Source organism: Chamaea fasciata, unplaced genomic scaffold (genome assembly GCF_029207755.1).
Source record: "Chamaea fasciata isolate MVZ Bird 193981 ecotype frontalis unplaced genomic scaffold, bChaFas1.0.hap1 SCAF_16, whole genome shotgun sequence".
NCBI lineage: Eukaryota > Metazoa > Chordata > Aves > Passeriformes > Sylviidae > Chamaea > Chamaea fasciata.
The window spans coordinates 15,401,374-15,415,130 of record NW_027094101.1 but is presented as its reverse complement, the minus strand read 5'-3'; the positions used below and the strand labels follow the sequence as shown (position 1 = coordinate 15,415,130).

General features: G+C 55.7%; 1 protein-coding gene across 1 annotated transcript in view; it reads left to right on the top strand.

Annotated features, from left to right (window-relative positions):
- The window catches only part of ABCA3 (ATP binding cassette subfamily A member 3), a 32,166-nt gene that overhangs the window by 15,388 nt on the left and 3,021 nt on the right, over window positions 1–13,757 (top strand). Inside the window, exons 11-30 of the mRNA XM_066198553.1 lie at window positions 594–740; window positions 1,068–1,197; window positions 1,935–2,089; window positions 2,822–2,977; window positions 3,261–3,471; window positions 3,752–3,902; window positions 4,866–4,964; window positions 5,127–5,319; window positions 6,147–6,450; window positions 6,922–7,195; window positions 8,098–8,302; window positions 8,768–8,987; window positions 9,220–9,378; window positions 9,862–10,034; window positions 10,316–10,450; window positions 10,577–10,771; window positions 11,718–11,905; window positions 12,071–12,241; window positions 12,640–12,827; window positions 12,928–13,001. Coding sequence (XP_066054650.1) covers window positions 594–740; window positions 1,068–1,197; window positions 1,935–2,089; window positions 2,822–2,977; window positions 3,261–3,471; window positions 3,752–3,902; window positions 4,866–4,964; window positions 5,127–5,319; window positions 6,147–6,450; window positions 6,922–7,195; window positions 8,098–8,302; window positions 8,768–8,987; window positions 9,220–9,378; window positions 9,862–10,034; window positions 10,316–10,450; window positions 10,577–10,771; window positions 11,718–11,905; window positions 12,071–12,241; window positions 12,640–12,827; window positions 12,928–13,001 — 3,528 coding nt within the window. The remainder of the gene's footprint in view (window positions 1–593; window positions 741–1,067; window positions 1,198–1,934; window positions 2,090–2,821; window positions 2,978–3,260; window positions 3,472–3,751; window positions 3,903–4,865; window positions 4,965–5,126; window positions 5,320–6,146; window positions 6,451–6,921; window positions 7,196–8,097; window positions 8,303–8,767; window positions 8,988–9,219; window positions 9,379–9,861; window positions 10,035–10,315; window positions 10,451–10,576; window positions 10,772–11,717; window positions 11,906–12,070; window positions 12,242–12,639; window positions 12,828–12,927; window positions 13,002–13,757) is intronic.

Below are 13,757 nucleotides of genomic sequence, written 5' to 3'. Positions count from 1 at the left end.
CCAAATTCTCATCCCAGAGTGGCTTCACTTCAGCATCTCACTCCCTCTTGCAGTCAGACCAGGGAAACAGAGATGCAGCCATTGACAAAAGCTGATTTTGCGTCCAGGAGTTACTGAATTGTTATTCCCACTGGTATTTAAGGTCCCAAACATTTAGTGTCATTCCTAGAGAGCCAGGTCAAAAAAAGGGGCTGTAACTGCAGCAGTTGGACCCCAGGCTGTATTAAGAGTTTCTCAGGGGTTTTGGAGGGGGTGGTCATCCACAGGCTCTCCTGGGCGGGATGATTCTGCCTGAATGATTTTGCTTCTCAGTGGAGTTTTTTCCACGGAGATGAAGATGGGGATAAGCTGCTGTGTAATCACAGGCTGTCCTGCTGTAAGGGAGAGGTGGGGGAAGGCCGGAGGGCAGGAAGAGGTGTTCCATCATGTCAGCCCTGCCTGCTGAAGATGTTCTGGTTGGTAATTCCCAGGCCAAGGAGAGCAGGCTGGGTGATACTTGGGAGGTGTCTGTGGGAGGAGGAGGGTGGCCTAGGCTGGGAAGAAGAGATGGGCTCTGCCTGTGCCTCATTTCTGCCTCTCCCCTCCTCCATCAGCCCTCATACTGGTGTGGGCGGCCCAGGACTGTTGTGGGGAAAGAGAAAGAAGAGGAGGAGGACCCCGAGAAAGCCCTGAAGAGTCAGTACATTGAGGAGGAACCAGCTGACCTCGTGTCAGGCATCAAAATAAAGCACCTGTCCAAGGTACTGACTGCCCAGCAGGGCACAAACATGCCATAATGTTGGTTTTGTAAAATCTGTTGCCTGCAGACAGCTTCTGTATCCTTGTGCTGCCCTAGGGCTGGGCATGGCTCTTCCCCAGAGCTGGCTGCATTTTGTGGTGGGATGAAGTGCCGGGTACTTAGTGGTGCAGTGACATTTGTATTTAATTTGTTGACATCTGATTTTAACCTGCATTAGAGCCATTGTCTTACTGCCAACACCCTGTGAGCATCCCGGGCTTTGCCTGCTGGGTGGAGCTGAGGCACTTGCCTGAAGTGCAGCACCAACTCATGGATGTGATCTCCACAGGTCTTTAAAGTGGGAAACAAGACGAAAGAGGCAGTGAAGGACCTGACGGTGAACATGTACGAAGGGCAGATCACCGTGCTGTTGGGACACAATGGTGCTGGGAAGACCACCACTCTGTCCATGCTCACAGGTAGGAGCATCCTGCTGCAGGAATTGATGGCTTGACCCTCAAAGGAGAGCCAGACCCTGTCTCTGAGGGCATGGAGGGGTTTTTGATCTCCCTCGGAGCACCTTCAGTTTGCTGAGCTAGTGGCCAGGAGTGCCAGGGTGGTGAGAGGGAGATGGAAGGAGCATGGGGGGATCCCTGCTCAGCCCTCCACAAGAGTGGGGTCAGCCAGTGGGTGAAATGACAGCCACGGTTTGTGCTGGAGAGCCGTAAGAAAAGACTGGACCTGCTGTAGGATTGCCCTCTGTAGGCTTTGCCATGATAAGGCAGATAAGGTGGAACTGGTGTTTGTCATTCTTGAGCTGCTAGGCTCCAGGATACCTTTTTTGGCACGATGGACACAGTGACCTTTGATGGTCCTTTTCTGTTCTCTATTGCTCTGAGCTGCCCTTGGCAACTCAGGGGGCTCATGGGACCTTCCTGGAGCTCTGCCCTGGCCTTGCCTGGCTCTCTGCATGGCTCAGAACCATGTTTGATCTGCCTGTTCCTCTCCTTTCTGCACTGGCGGGCTCAGTTCTGACTTGTGGGTGCCCTGCAGGCAGGAGGAAGCTGTTGTACTCCAGCCTGAGCACAAGACAGACTTGCTCTGTTTTATGGCAGAAAGCTGGTGGCAGGGGGGGATGCTCATCAGGACCCTCCACATTTCCACTGGCTCTTTGCCACTGGAGTCACCCTGAGCTGCTGTGTCCTGCTCCCCACAGGTCTGCACTCCCCGACGAGCGGGCAGGCCTACATCAATGGCTATGAGATCTCCCAGGACATGGTCCTGATCCGCCGGAGCCTGGGGCTGTGTCCCCAGCACGACGTCCTCTTCGACAACATGACAGTGGAAGAGCACCTACACTTCTATGCAGGGGTGAGCTTGGCACTGAGCAGGGGGGCAGCCCCGGGGGAGGCACCTGGAGGTGAGGAAGTGTGGTGAGATCTATCAAGTCGGTCCAAAAATGATCAGAGGGTGGAACATCTCTGCTCTGGAGCCAGGCTGGGAGAGCAGGGGATGTTCACCTGGAGAATAGGAGGCTCCAGGGTGACCTTGAAGCCCCTTGCAATGACCACAGGGGTTCCAAGAGAGGGATTTTGGACAAGGGCCTGGAATGACTAGACAAGGGGGAATGGTTTCACACTGAGAGAGGGCAGGGTTAAATGGGATATACAGAAGAAATTCTTCCCTGTGAGGGTGATGAGGCCCTGGCACAGGGTGCCCAGACAAGCTGTAGCTGCCTCATCCCTGGAGGTGTTCAAGGCTAGGTTGGATGGGGTTTGGAGCAACCTGGTCTAGTGGAAGGTGTCCCTGCCCACGACAGAGCAATTGGCCTAGATGATCTTAAAGGACCCTTCCAACCCAAGCCATTCTGTGATTCCATGGAACAGCCCTTCCATCCTCTTCCCACCTCATCTGCAGACGGGTGAAGGAGTGGAGGGTCTCAGACAGCACAACTCCATGAAACCACCCCTGCCAGCTGTGCCAGCTCCTGCAGGGGTGGGCAGGAGTTCACCTTTGCTTTCCTGCCTGTGTGTGAAGGAGGGAGTGTGGTGGGGTTTGGCAGCCCTGCAGGTGGGCTCATCCCTCCCTTCCCCTGTCTGGCAGCTGAAGGGATACCCACCCTCCAAGTGTCCTGAGGAGATCAGCCACATCCTGAGGATCCTCAATCTGGAGGACAAGCGCCGCTCCCTGACCAAGGCTCTCTCCGGGGGCATGAAGCGCAAGCTGTCCATCGGCATCGCCCTCATCGGGGACTCCAAGGCAGGTGGCTTTGGTGGGCTCCCCTCGCACCTGGGGCCAGTGCAGGTCCTTGGGGTGGCTCTGAGGCTGTTCCTCATCTATGGTGAGCTAGTGGGAGAGGCAAGGACAGTGGGAAATGGACAGGAGCACCCGCACTCTGAGGGCCATACCCTGAGGCTCTGCTGTCTGGTAGCTGCTCCCCAAGATCAACGCCAAGGCTCCTCCTGGGACCTGAGGTTGTCCCCTCCTGTGCTGCTGGGCCTCTCCTAGCCCTTTCTGACCTGCACCCGTCTTCTGTGTGCAGGTGGTGATGCTGGATGAGCCGACATCGGGGATGGACCCAGCCTCTCGCAGAGCCACGTGGGATCTCCTGCAGCAGCAGAGGAGCAACAGAACCATCCTGCTGACCACTCACTTCATGGACGAGGCAGACCTGCTGGGGGACCGCATAGCCATCATGGCCAAGGGCGAGCTGCAGTGCTGCGGCTCCTCGCTCTTCCTCAAGCGCAAATACGGTACGGCAGCAGCAGCAGGCAGTGCTCTGTGTCTTCTGCTGGCCAGGGAGGAGCAGCAGGGGGATAGAGGACACGGAGGGGATCCACTGCTCCTTGCTTGATGGCTGGCTGCTCCCCATCCCCATGTTCAGCCTCTCCTGAGACCTATCTCCACATTTGCTCTTGCATCGTGTTTGTGTCCGGTGCAAAGTGGTGCCTGTGCATCCCTCTCTCTTCCAGCCCCCAGGCCGGGCTGGGCTGGGATTGACTCTCCTCTCCCTTCTCTCGTGGCTCCCCCCAGGGGCAGGATATCACATGGTGATGGTGAAGGAGCCTTACTGCAACCTAGGGGAGATCTCCCGCCTCATCTGCCAGTACGTGCCCAATGCCACCATGGAGAGTAATGCTGGGGCAGAGCTGTCCTTCATCCTGCCCAAGGAGAGCACACACAGGTAATGGCATTGTCCTCTGCTGCTCCTCCCTGAGGGGATCCCCTTGTCTTCACACACTGTCTCATGGGCTTGCTGGACAGGGGAGCTGCTTCCTGCATCAGTGCTGATCATGGAAAATGGGATTCAGTTGCTCCAGTAGTGCTGAGAGTGGCCAAGATGAGGCAGGATGTTCTGGCTCTGAAATCAGATCTATGGACTCAGGAGGTCGGGGGAGCTGATTGTCTCCATCTGCTCTGTTCTCATCAGACCCTGCCTGGGGTGCTCCCTCCTGGTCTGGAGGCACCGGCAGGAGGACGTGGAGCTCCTGGAACAAGTCCAGGGAGAGCACAGAGATGCTCCAAGGACTGGAGCCTCTCTCTTCTGGAGCCAGGCTGGGAGAGCTGGGGATGTTCACCTGGAGAAGGCTCCAGGGAGAGCTCAGAGCCCCTTCCAGGGCCTAAAGGGGCTCCAGGAGAGCTGGAGAGGGACTGGGGACAAGGACCTGGAGTGACAGGATGAGGGGGAATGACCTCCCATGGCCAGAGGGCAGGGTTAGATGGGATATTGGGAAGGAATTGTGCCCTGTCAGGGAGGGGAGGGGGCACAGGGTGCCCAGAGAAGCTGTGGCTACCCCTGGATCCCTGGAAGTGTTCAAGGCCAGGTTGGACGCTGGGGCTTGGAGCAGTCTGGTCTAGTGGAAGGCATCTCTTCCCGTGGCAGGGAGTGGGATGAGATGGTCAGTGAGGTCCATTTCAACTCAAGCCATTTTGTGTTACCATGATTCTGTGATAGCTGAGGCAAGAACAAACAGCCAGTGGGGCCCAAAATATGCCCTTGGGGACAGGGGTGTGCTCAATGCCACAGGTTGTCCTGGGGTTGGATGCAGGACTCCAGTGAGCTGCAGGACAGATGCCCAGAGGGTCTTTACCCCTGAGTGCCCCCTCCCATGAGCATTGGTGTCTGACATCTCCCTTCTCTGCCCAGGTTTGAAGCCTTGTTCACGGAGCTGGAGCAGAGGCGGGAGGAGCTGGGCATTGCCAGCTACGGCGCCTCAGTCACCACCATGGAGGAGGTGTTCCTCAGGTAGGTGGAGGATTGACCAGTGCCTGTGTGCTTTGGTGATGTCCAGCACAGCTCTCTGAGGCACTTGTTGGCTTTGGTCTCTTGGCTTTGGCTTCCCCAGCTCAGAACAGCTGTATTCTGCCTGGAGCTCTGTTTCATCACCCGCTTTCCCTCCTGGCACAGGGTGGGGAAGCTCGTGGACTCCAGCATGGATATCCAGGCCATCCAGCTGCCTGCTCTGCAGTACCAGCATGAGCGACGCTCCAACGACTGGGCCATGGATGACTCCAGCAGCCTGAGTGGCATGACAGACATGACGGATGACAGCGGGGCGCTCATAACTGAGGACTGCTCCAGCATCAAGCTCAACACCGGGGTGAGTGCTTGCAGCACAAACAGGGAGGGGATGTGTGAAGGGGGAGGTTTGAAGTAGGGTTACCAGGTGGAGCCTCCCCCACAGCTGCTCTTGTTGCTTGTGGTTTGAAGCGTCCAATTCAAAGATCAAGTTGGAATCTGCAAATGATTTTTAGGGTTGGTAGGGTTGATCACTTATACCCTCTTCATGTTAATCTTGAGGTCTGAGTTGCTCTTGAGGGTGATCTAATGTGGTTTTCCACCTGCTGTTGTTCCATCATTGGGGTTTTTCAGAAGGAAAATGAGAAAATCCATCTTCCTTCCCTCGCTGGCTCGTGTTCCGGTTCCCTGGCAGCCCTTCATGGCTCGCTGCCTCAGCACCTGTGATCAATAACCCTTGTCTTCTCAAGGGCATGTCTCAAAGGCAGAGGGGGAGAAGGATGTTGCTGGGTTTGAAAAGCACAGAAGGTGTTTGCAGGGGCTGGGCTGGGCTGTGCACCCGCAAGTGTCTCACCCAGTCGCTCTGGCCGACAGCTGCCCCTCCCTCCTGTTTGGGAGCCTCAGCTGCTGGGAGGTGGAGGAAGCTAAAGGTCATGGCTAAAGCTGCTTTTAACACCTGAGGTCTCAAAGTGACTGTGACTCGTTCAGAAGCCATGGAGCTGGATGTGCTGGAGCTGGGCGGCTGCCCTGCTAATCCCTTTATAGGCTTAGCTGGAGAGCAGACTCTGCTGTGGGCTGGCAGACGCACACAGGGTGGGGGTGGTTTGGGGCCATCTTCCCCATCAGCTGCATGGGGTGGTGTGTCCACAGCTGGCAGGGCTCACCATGACCCGGCCTCTCCCCTTGCAGTTCTGCCTGTGCTGCCAGCAGTTCTATGCCATGTTCATGAAGCGGGCCATGTACAGCTGGCGCAACTGGAAGATGGTGGCGGCGCAGTTCCTCGTGCCTCTGATCTTCACTGCCTTTGCCCTCATCGTGGCCAAGACCTTCCCGGGCCCACGGGACTCATCCCTGCTGCGGCTGACCCTGGAGCCCTACGGCCAGACCATCGTGCCTTTCTCGGTGTCGGGCACCGCGGGGCTGCCACAGAGGCTGGCAGAGCAGTATGTGGAGCTGCTGGATGCTCAGCGTCAGTCACCACTGGAGGTGCTGGGTGAGGGCTCAGGGAACACCCCTGGAGCCTGGTGGGGTGTCCAGGGGCCACTGGTGTGGGTGGTTTAGGTCCCAGCTGCAGCATATCTGATGCTTTTCTTCCCTGTGTGGGAGTGTCGCATCACTGGCAGGACCTCTCCTCACCTGAGCAGAGCTGTCTTCTCCGTAACCCCATGTTTGTGGCCACTGGAACAGACTCCCCAGGGAATGGTCACAGCCCCAATGCTCCCAGAGCTCAAAGAGCTTTGGGCAGTGCTCTCAGGCACAGGGTGGGATTGTTGGGGTGTCCTCTGCAGGGCCAGGAGTTGGACTTGTGCGTCCTTTCCAACTCAAGAGATTCTATGGATCTGTGTTTCTGTGATCAGGACTAGGGTGGGCCACCAGGGCTGAGTCCACTTGGCCACTTTTCCAGTTGTCCTCAGTTAGCTCTGGTGTGATGGAGCCTGCCCGTAACCGTGGTGGTGTTTGGCAGGTGGGCTGGAGGAGTACCTCATCTCCCGAGCCTCTGAGGAAGGAGGAGCCTTCAACGAGCACTACATTGCAGCTGCCTCCTTTGAGGGCGCGGGGAACCGCACGCTGGTCACGGCACTCTTCAACAACCAGGCCTACCACTCCCCGGCCACCGCCCTCATGCTGGCTGACAGCGCCATCCTCAGGGTGCTGGCGGGCCCCAACGCCTCCATCACCGTCACCAACTACCCCCAGCCCCGCAACATCACCGAGAAGGCCAAGGACCAGCTCATGGAGTATGTGTGATGATGGCACAGGGCTCGCTTTCCTGCTAGGGCTCAGGGCTCCCATGGGTGCAGGTTGCCTTGGTTGTACTGGGGTCAGTGGAGAAGCCAGGCTGGAGTTTCTCGGACCCAAATGTAGCTGGGATTGCACTCAGGAGGTCAGGGGAGCAAAGCTGTGGAGATAACTTCCCTGCTGAGCCTGGCAGCCACATCACCCCATGAACATCTCAGAGGTTGGCTGTTCCCCTCAAGATAATGGCTGGGATTAGTTTTTCCTGGGTGCTTATAGCAGGGAAGGCCATGTGGCTGTGCTCTTCACAGAACCCCACATCCAGGGCCTCTGAACCTCACCTAGGTGAGAGGGGCCATGTCTGGGACCTCACCAAGACAGGGTGGAGGTTTGTGGTGTGCAGGATGGGCTGTGCCTGGAGGATTATTGTCTCACTTGAGTGTTTCTTCAGCATGTTGGCAGAGTGCAGCCTCTTCAAGTAACCCCGTGTGGGTGTGCTGGCCACAGCTTCCTCAAGAGGGGCAGCAGAGGGGCATGTGCTGATCTCTGCTCTCTGTGACCAGGGACAGGACCTGAAGGAACAGCTGAAGCTGTGTCAGGGGAGGTTTAGGCTGAAAATCAAGAAAAGGTTCTTCCCCCAGAGGGTGCTGGGCACTGCCCAGGCTCCCCAGGGAATGGGCACAGTCTCAAGGCTGCCAGAGCTCCAGGAGTGTTTGCACAACATTCTCAGGGATGCACAGGGTGGGATTGTTGGGGTGTCTGTACAGGGACAGGGCTTGGACTCGATGATCCCTGTGGGTCCCATCTAACTGGGACTATTCTAGGATTCTGTGCTGTCCATGTGTAGCCGCAGCATTGGTTTGCTGAGGTGTCCCTGCCCTAAGGTGTCCCTCTGTCCCTACAGAGGCCAGACTGGGTTTGCCATTGCCATCAACCTGCTGTATGGGATGGCCTCACTCGCCAGCACCTTCGCGCTGCTGCTGGTCAGCGAACGCGCCATCAAGGCCAAGCACGTCCAGTTCGTCAGCGGTGTTTACGTGGTCAACTTCTGGGTTTCTGCCCTGCTGTGGGACATCATCAACTTCCTCATCCCTTGTGCTCTGATGTTGGTGAGTCACCCGTGGCACCCCAATGCCCTCCCTGTTGGTGGGAGCGCTGGGTGCTGCTCCTCTGGGATGAAGAAGGACAAGGCCGCTGGCATTGTCTCTGTAGAAAGGACCAGCAAGAAAGCTGTCCCTTGGTCCTGCTGGGAGCTGGACCATGGCCATCTAGTTGAGACAGTTACGTCTGGCAGCTGAACACTTTGCTGTTGGGACTAGAAAATGTTAAATCCATGGGATCTTGGAGAGAAATTCCCCAGATCTGCCCTTCTGCATCCCAGTCTGCAGAAAGGGCCTCCCGTGGGGACAGCCATGGGAGGGAATGGACTGTGGGACATGGACCATGGGTAGGACCCATGCATGAGGGGTTGTCTGGGTCAGTGCAGTGCTGATATTACTCTGGGCCACTGGGACAAGGAGACATAGCCTGAGGTCAAGCCAAATGTGCCTTCTCCCCACATTGCTGTGCCCCAGGTGATATTCCAAGCCTTCAACGTGCAAGCCTTCACCCAAGACAGCCACCTTGTTGATGTGATGCTGATCTTCCTCCTTTATGGCTGGGCCATCATCCCCCTCATGTACCTCCTCAGCTTCTTCTTCTCAGTGGCAGCCACAGCTTACACCCGTCTCACCATCTTCAACATCCTCTCCGGCACTGCCACCTTCCTCGCCGTCACCATCATGAGCATCCCAGGTGGGTCACTGCCCTCTGTACCTGCCCAGCCATCACCAACAAGGTCCAGCCCCCAAGGGGGCTCTCTCACCCAGGGCTGTTCCCACAATAGCCATAAAATCCTACCACGGTCCATTCCCACCCATCAAATGTGACAAAATATGTTTGGGTTTCCCTCTAAACTTGGCTGCATTAGGGTTTTTTCTCCCAAACCAGCCGTCTCTAATCCACTGATCCACCTGTTCTCTTTCAGAGCTGGGCTTGGTGGACCTCTCCAAAACCCTAGATAAAGTTTTTCTTGTCCTACCCAATTACTGCTTGGGCCAGTGCATCAGTGACTTCTACCAGAACTATGAGTTCATTCAGTTCTGCACCTCCTCTGTTGAAGCCATCTTCATCTGCAAGGCCTTCAGTGAGTCTCTACGTCCTTACCTGGCCAAGCCCCACAGCATCACTGGGGGATTGTTGTGGGGTGGATGGTGGAACTGGGCAGTGTCATGGGGCCTCTGCCTGGGCAGTAGCTGCAGGTACCATTTTAGAGCAAAACCTGGGCAGCATATTATGACATACATAGTGAAAACATTCCTCAACTGGATCACCTTACTCATGATTTGGAGGAAAATGTGGGCATGGGGAAGTTTCACAGATGAGTAAAGAAATCCTAATACCAAGATTGGTGTCCTCTGCCTGCTTCCACTGGGCATCTTCTGCCAGATCCCCTCCAGACCCAAATCCTCTTGTGGGAAGCATTGGAAAGAGCTGTGGGCAGGGAGCCTGTTATGGGATGGAGATGAACCTGGCAAAGCTTTGGGCTCACAGCTTCCTCTGGAGTTTATCTTCCCCTCCCCAGAATGTGGATTGATCCAGGAGTTGATTTTGTTCCATCTTCCCTCAGATATCAGTTATCAGATGAACTACTTTTCCTGGGAGACCCCTGGGATCGGGCGGTACCTGACCTCCTTGGCCGTCCAAGGTTTCTCCTTCCTCTTCCTCCTCTTCCTCATTGAGACAAACCTTCTCTGGAGACTGAGAACTCTGGTCTGTGGCATCTGCAGGCGGCGGAAATGGGTGAGTGAAGCACGTGGGAGGGAGCTGTGCTCTTTAAGCCCAGCCCAGGAGTCCCTGTGAGCTGGAGACAGGCCCTCATCACCTAAATCAACTTCCCAGGGAGCATCCCCAGAGCTCGGGGGAGCCAGTCCTGTTAAGTGTATGGATTGGCAATGGGAGTGAGGCTTCCCCAAAGGTGGCTGATGGAAGGGATGGGTCCTGCCAGGGTTGGGGACAATGGAGGAACCCATTCATCCCCCAGCAGCCAGATGACACAGAGTGTATCTTCCCCCTGTGTTCAGGTGGCCCTGCTGAACAGGGTGTCTGTGCTGCCAGAGGACAGGGACGTGGCAGATGAGAGGAAGAAGGTTTTGGAGTCACCACCAGAACTGCTGTCATCTCTCAGCAGCCCTCTGGTCATCAAGGAGCTCACCAAGGTGAGGCGAGATGACCTGAGCGTGCTGCTGCCATCTGAGCCGTGTCCTCTCGGGGCTGGCAAAGCCACTGCCTGCCTTGCTGTGCCATCAGGCAGTGACACGTGGCTCACGTGTGGTCTCCTCCAGGTCTACGACAGCCGGGAGTCTCTGCTGGCAGTGGACAGGATCTCACTGGCCGTCAGCAAAGGGGAATGCTTTGGTCTCCTTGGCTTCAATGGAGCAGGCAAAACCACCACCTTCAAGATGCTGACGGGTGACGAGAGCATCACATCGGGGGACGCCTTTGTGGATGGCCACAGCATTCTGGCCAACATCAAGAAGGTACCCAAGGCTGTAGGGGTCGGGGTGGTGTTGCAGACTGTCCTGTGTTTGGCTGGGCTGGGCACCTTGCGTGTGCCTCCAGAAGGACGTGGTTGCAGTTCCACAGGCGGAGACAATATCATGGGGACATTGTGTCCTTGGCTGGCTCAGCTCTCCATTATCTGGCCATGTGGAAGCAGTCTCCTCTCCACTGGGATCACAGATGTGATACAAATGAAGGCCAAACCTGGTGAGGGCAGCAAACCCTTCATCAAAGGGTTTACCTCCATAGTTGGAAATACAGAGAATATTGGAGGATGGTCTCTGAAATGAGTGTGTCAAACCTGTCCAGACCTCTGCTGGGGGTCTCCTTGCTGGGAATTGCCCACTCCCTTTGGAAGAGGAAGAGATGAGCAGGGGTTAGGCTTTCAGTCCAGTCCCTCCGCTACCACTGTCCCAGATTTCACAGAATATTCTAATTTGGAAGGGACCCACAAGGACCATCAAGTCCAACTCTTAAGTGAATGGGGATCCCAGACAAGGTAAGACATGAAGAACATTCCTTGAGAGCATGCCCCAGATTGCTTCCTTCCCTTAAATTGCCTTCTCTCACGCTCTTGTTCCTGGAAGTGACCAGGACAGGGGGGAGGTCCCAGCCCTCCAGCACTTTCCTTCACCTAGGAGCCTGGGCACCCCAAAATGGTCCCTCACAGTGAGGAACCAGCTTGGCAGAGGCATTGTAAGCCTACCCAGTTGCTGTCCAGAAACAAATCTGTCCATCCCTGTCAGCCCAGCTGCTCCAGGGGGCATTTCCTTCTTGTTCCACCCACGGTTTCAGAGCTGCGGCTCAGTTCCATCACTCTGAGCAAAGCCTCAGAGAGGAGCAGCAAAGTCTGTGGGTGCCCAGGCACCTCCAGCTTGGAGACCAGCCCATGAGCTGATTGCCGTGTGCTCCTCTCGGCCCAAGGTGCAGCAGCGGATCGGGTACTGCCCGCAGTTCGACGCGCTCCTGGAGCACATGACGGGCCGCGAGACGCTGAGCATGTACGCGCGGCTGCGCGGCATCCCCGAGCGCTACATCGGCAGCTGCGTGGAGAACATGCTGCGGGGGCTGCTCCTGGAGCCGCACGCCGACAAGCTTGTCAGGACCTACAGGTGAGAGCAGGCGAGGACTAACTGCTGTCCCTCCTCTAGCGTGACGCTCCCTGTGCCCATATTGGGTGCCTGTCCCCATTCCTGGCTGCCGTTTTCAGTTGAAGGTTGGGCTTGATGATCTCAGTGGTCGTTTCCAACCTTAATGGTTCTGTGATTCCTCTGCAGCGGTGGGAACAAGCGGAAGCTGAGTACTGGCATTGCCCTCATTGGTGGCCCTCCCGTGATCTTCCTGGATGAACCCTCCACTGGCATGGACCCCGTGGCCCGGCGCTTGCTCTGGGATGCAGTGACACGGACACGGGAGTGTGGCAAATCCATCATCTTCACCTCCCACAGGTGATACTTGGCTGAGCGGGGTTTGGCATGAGAGATCAGGGAGAGTGGTGGGATCCAAGGGATGGGACACACCTCCAGGGCCTGGTGGGTGGGCATACACTGCCTGCAGCCAGTGCCTGGCTTTACCAAATCCCCCTCCTCGAAGAGTCCAGAGAGAAGGGATTACACCTCCAGCCCCTTCTCAGAAGCTTCTGCTTGTGTCCTGGTGCTTCCATGTGCAGAGAAGCTGTGCCTGCCCCATCCCTGGAAACATTCAAGGGCGTGCTTGACTGGGCTTGGAGCAGCCTGTTCTAGTGGAAGGTGTCCCTGCCCAGGAGGTGGAACAAGATGATCTTTAGAGGTTCCTTCCAACCCAAACCATCCTGGGATTCTCTGAACAATTCCTTTTCTTCCTGCAGCATGGAGGAGTGCGAGGCGCTGTGTACACGACTGGCCATCATGGTGAACGGGCAGTTCAAGTGCCTGGGTAGCCCCCAGCACCTCAAAAGCAAGTTTGGTAGTGGATACACCTTGCTGGCCAAAACCCAGGGTGAGGAGGAGGGTGAGCTGCAGGCCTTCAAGGCCTTCGTGGAGAAGGCTTTCCCAGGTACCGTGAGCTGCTGGAGCGGCTGCTGCCGGGGCAGGGTGCTGGGTGTGAACTTCAGCACATTCCCTAACACAGAGCCTCTCCTTGCTCAATTCCCCAGGCAGTGTCCTGAAGCATGAGCACCAGGGCATGGTGCATTACCACTTGACCAACAAGAACCTCAGCTGGGCACAGGTAAGGGGGCACTGGGCACCTTTCTCCTGCCCCTTCCCGCGTTCTTGGTGCCTTGCTTTCGGTGCTGCATCCTCCTCACGCTGCATTCCGCTGCGGGAACGTGGCACAGGTGGGCATGGCTCCCCTGTGCTGGCACCTCCCTGCTCCTACCCGTCGGCCCCAGGAACCCCCTGGCAGTGGCTTCAGATGGTCCCACCGGGGCTGTGGGCAGTGGCTTTCCCCAGCCACTGATCCTAAGTGGTCCCAGCCCAGGGACACTGATAAAACCCCACAGTACAGATACGGTATGTAACCCTCTGCATACAGTATACAGAGTTATATATAGAGTATACATAGTATATCTCTGTATATACTGTTGACATGTACATTATCTATATATAAATACATGTATATTATACAGAGATATTCATAGTGTACAGATAGTTTTCATATGCAGTATCTAAGTGTACATGTATATATTTATATATCTGTGTATTATATACACTGAATGTAGTGTATATAATACACTGTATATTGTATATATACAACATATACTCTATAGGGTATATGGTAATACTCTATACAGATTATGTACTCTGGAGTACATATTCTATATCAAGTATGTAGTATAGAATATATATAGTGAGAGTCCACAGTATACAGATTATATAAAAACTAGAAAGAGTGAGTTTATAAATATGTATATTATATACATATTCTGTATATAATGTGTCAGCAGAAACTTTGGGCAGGGATTTAAACCCCGATATGTGTGTG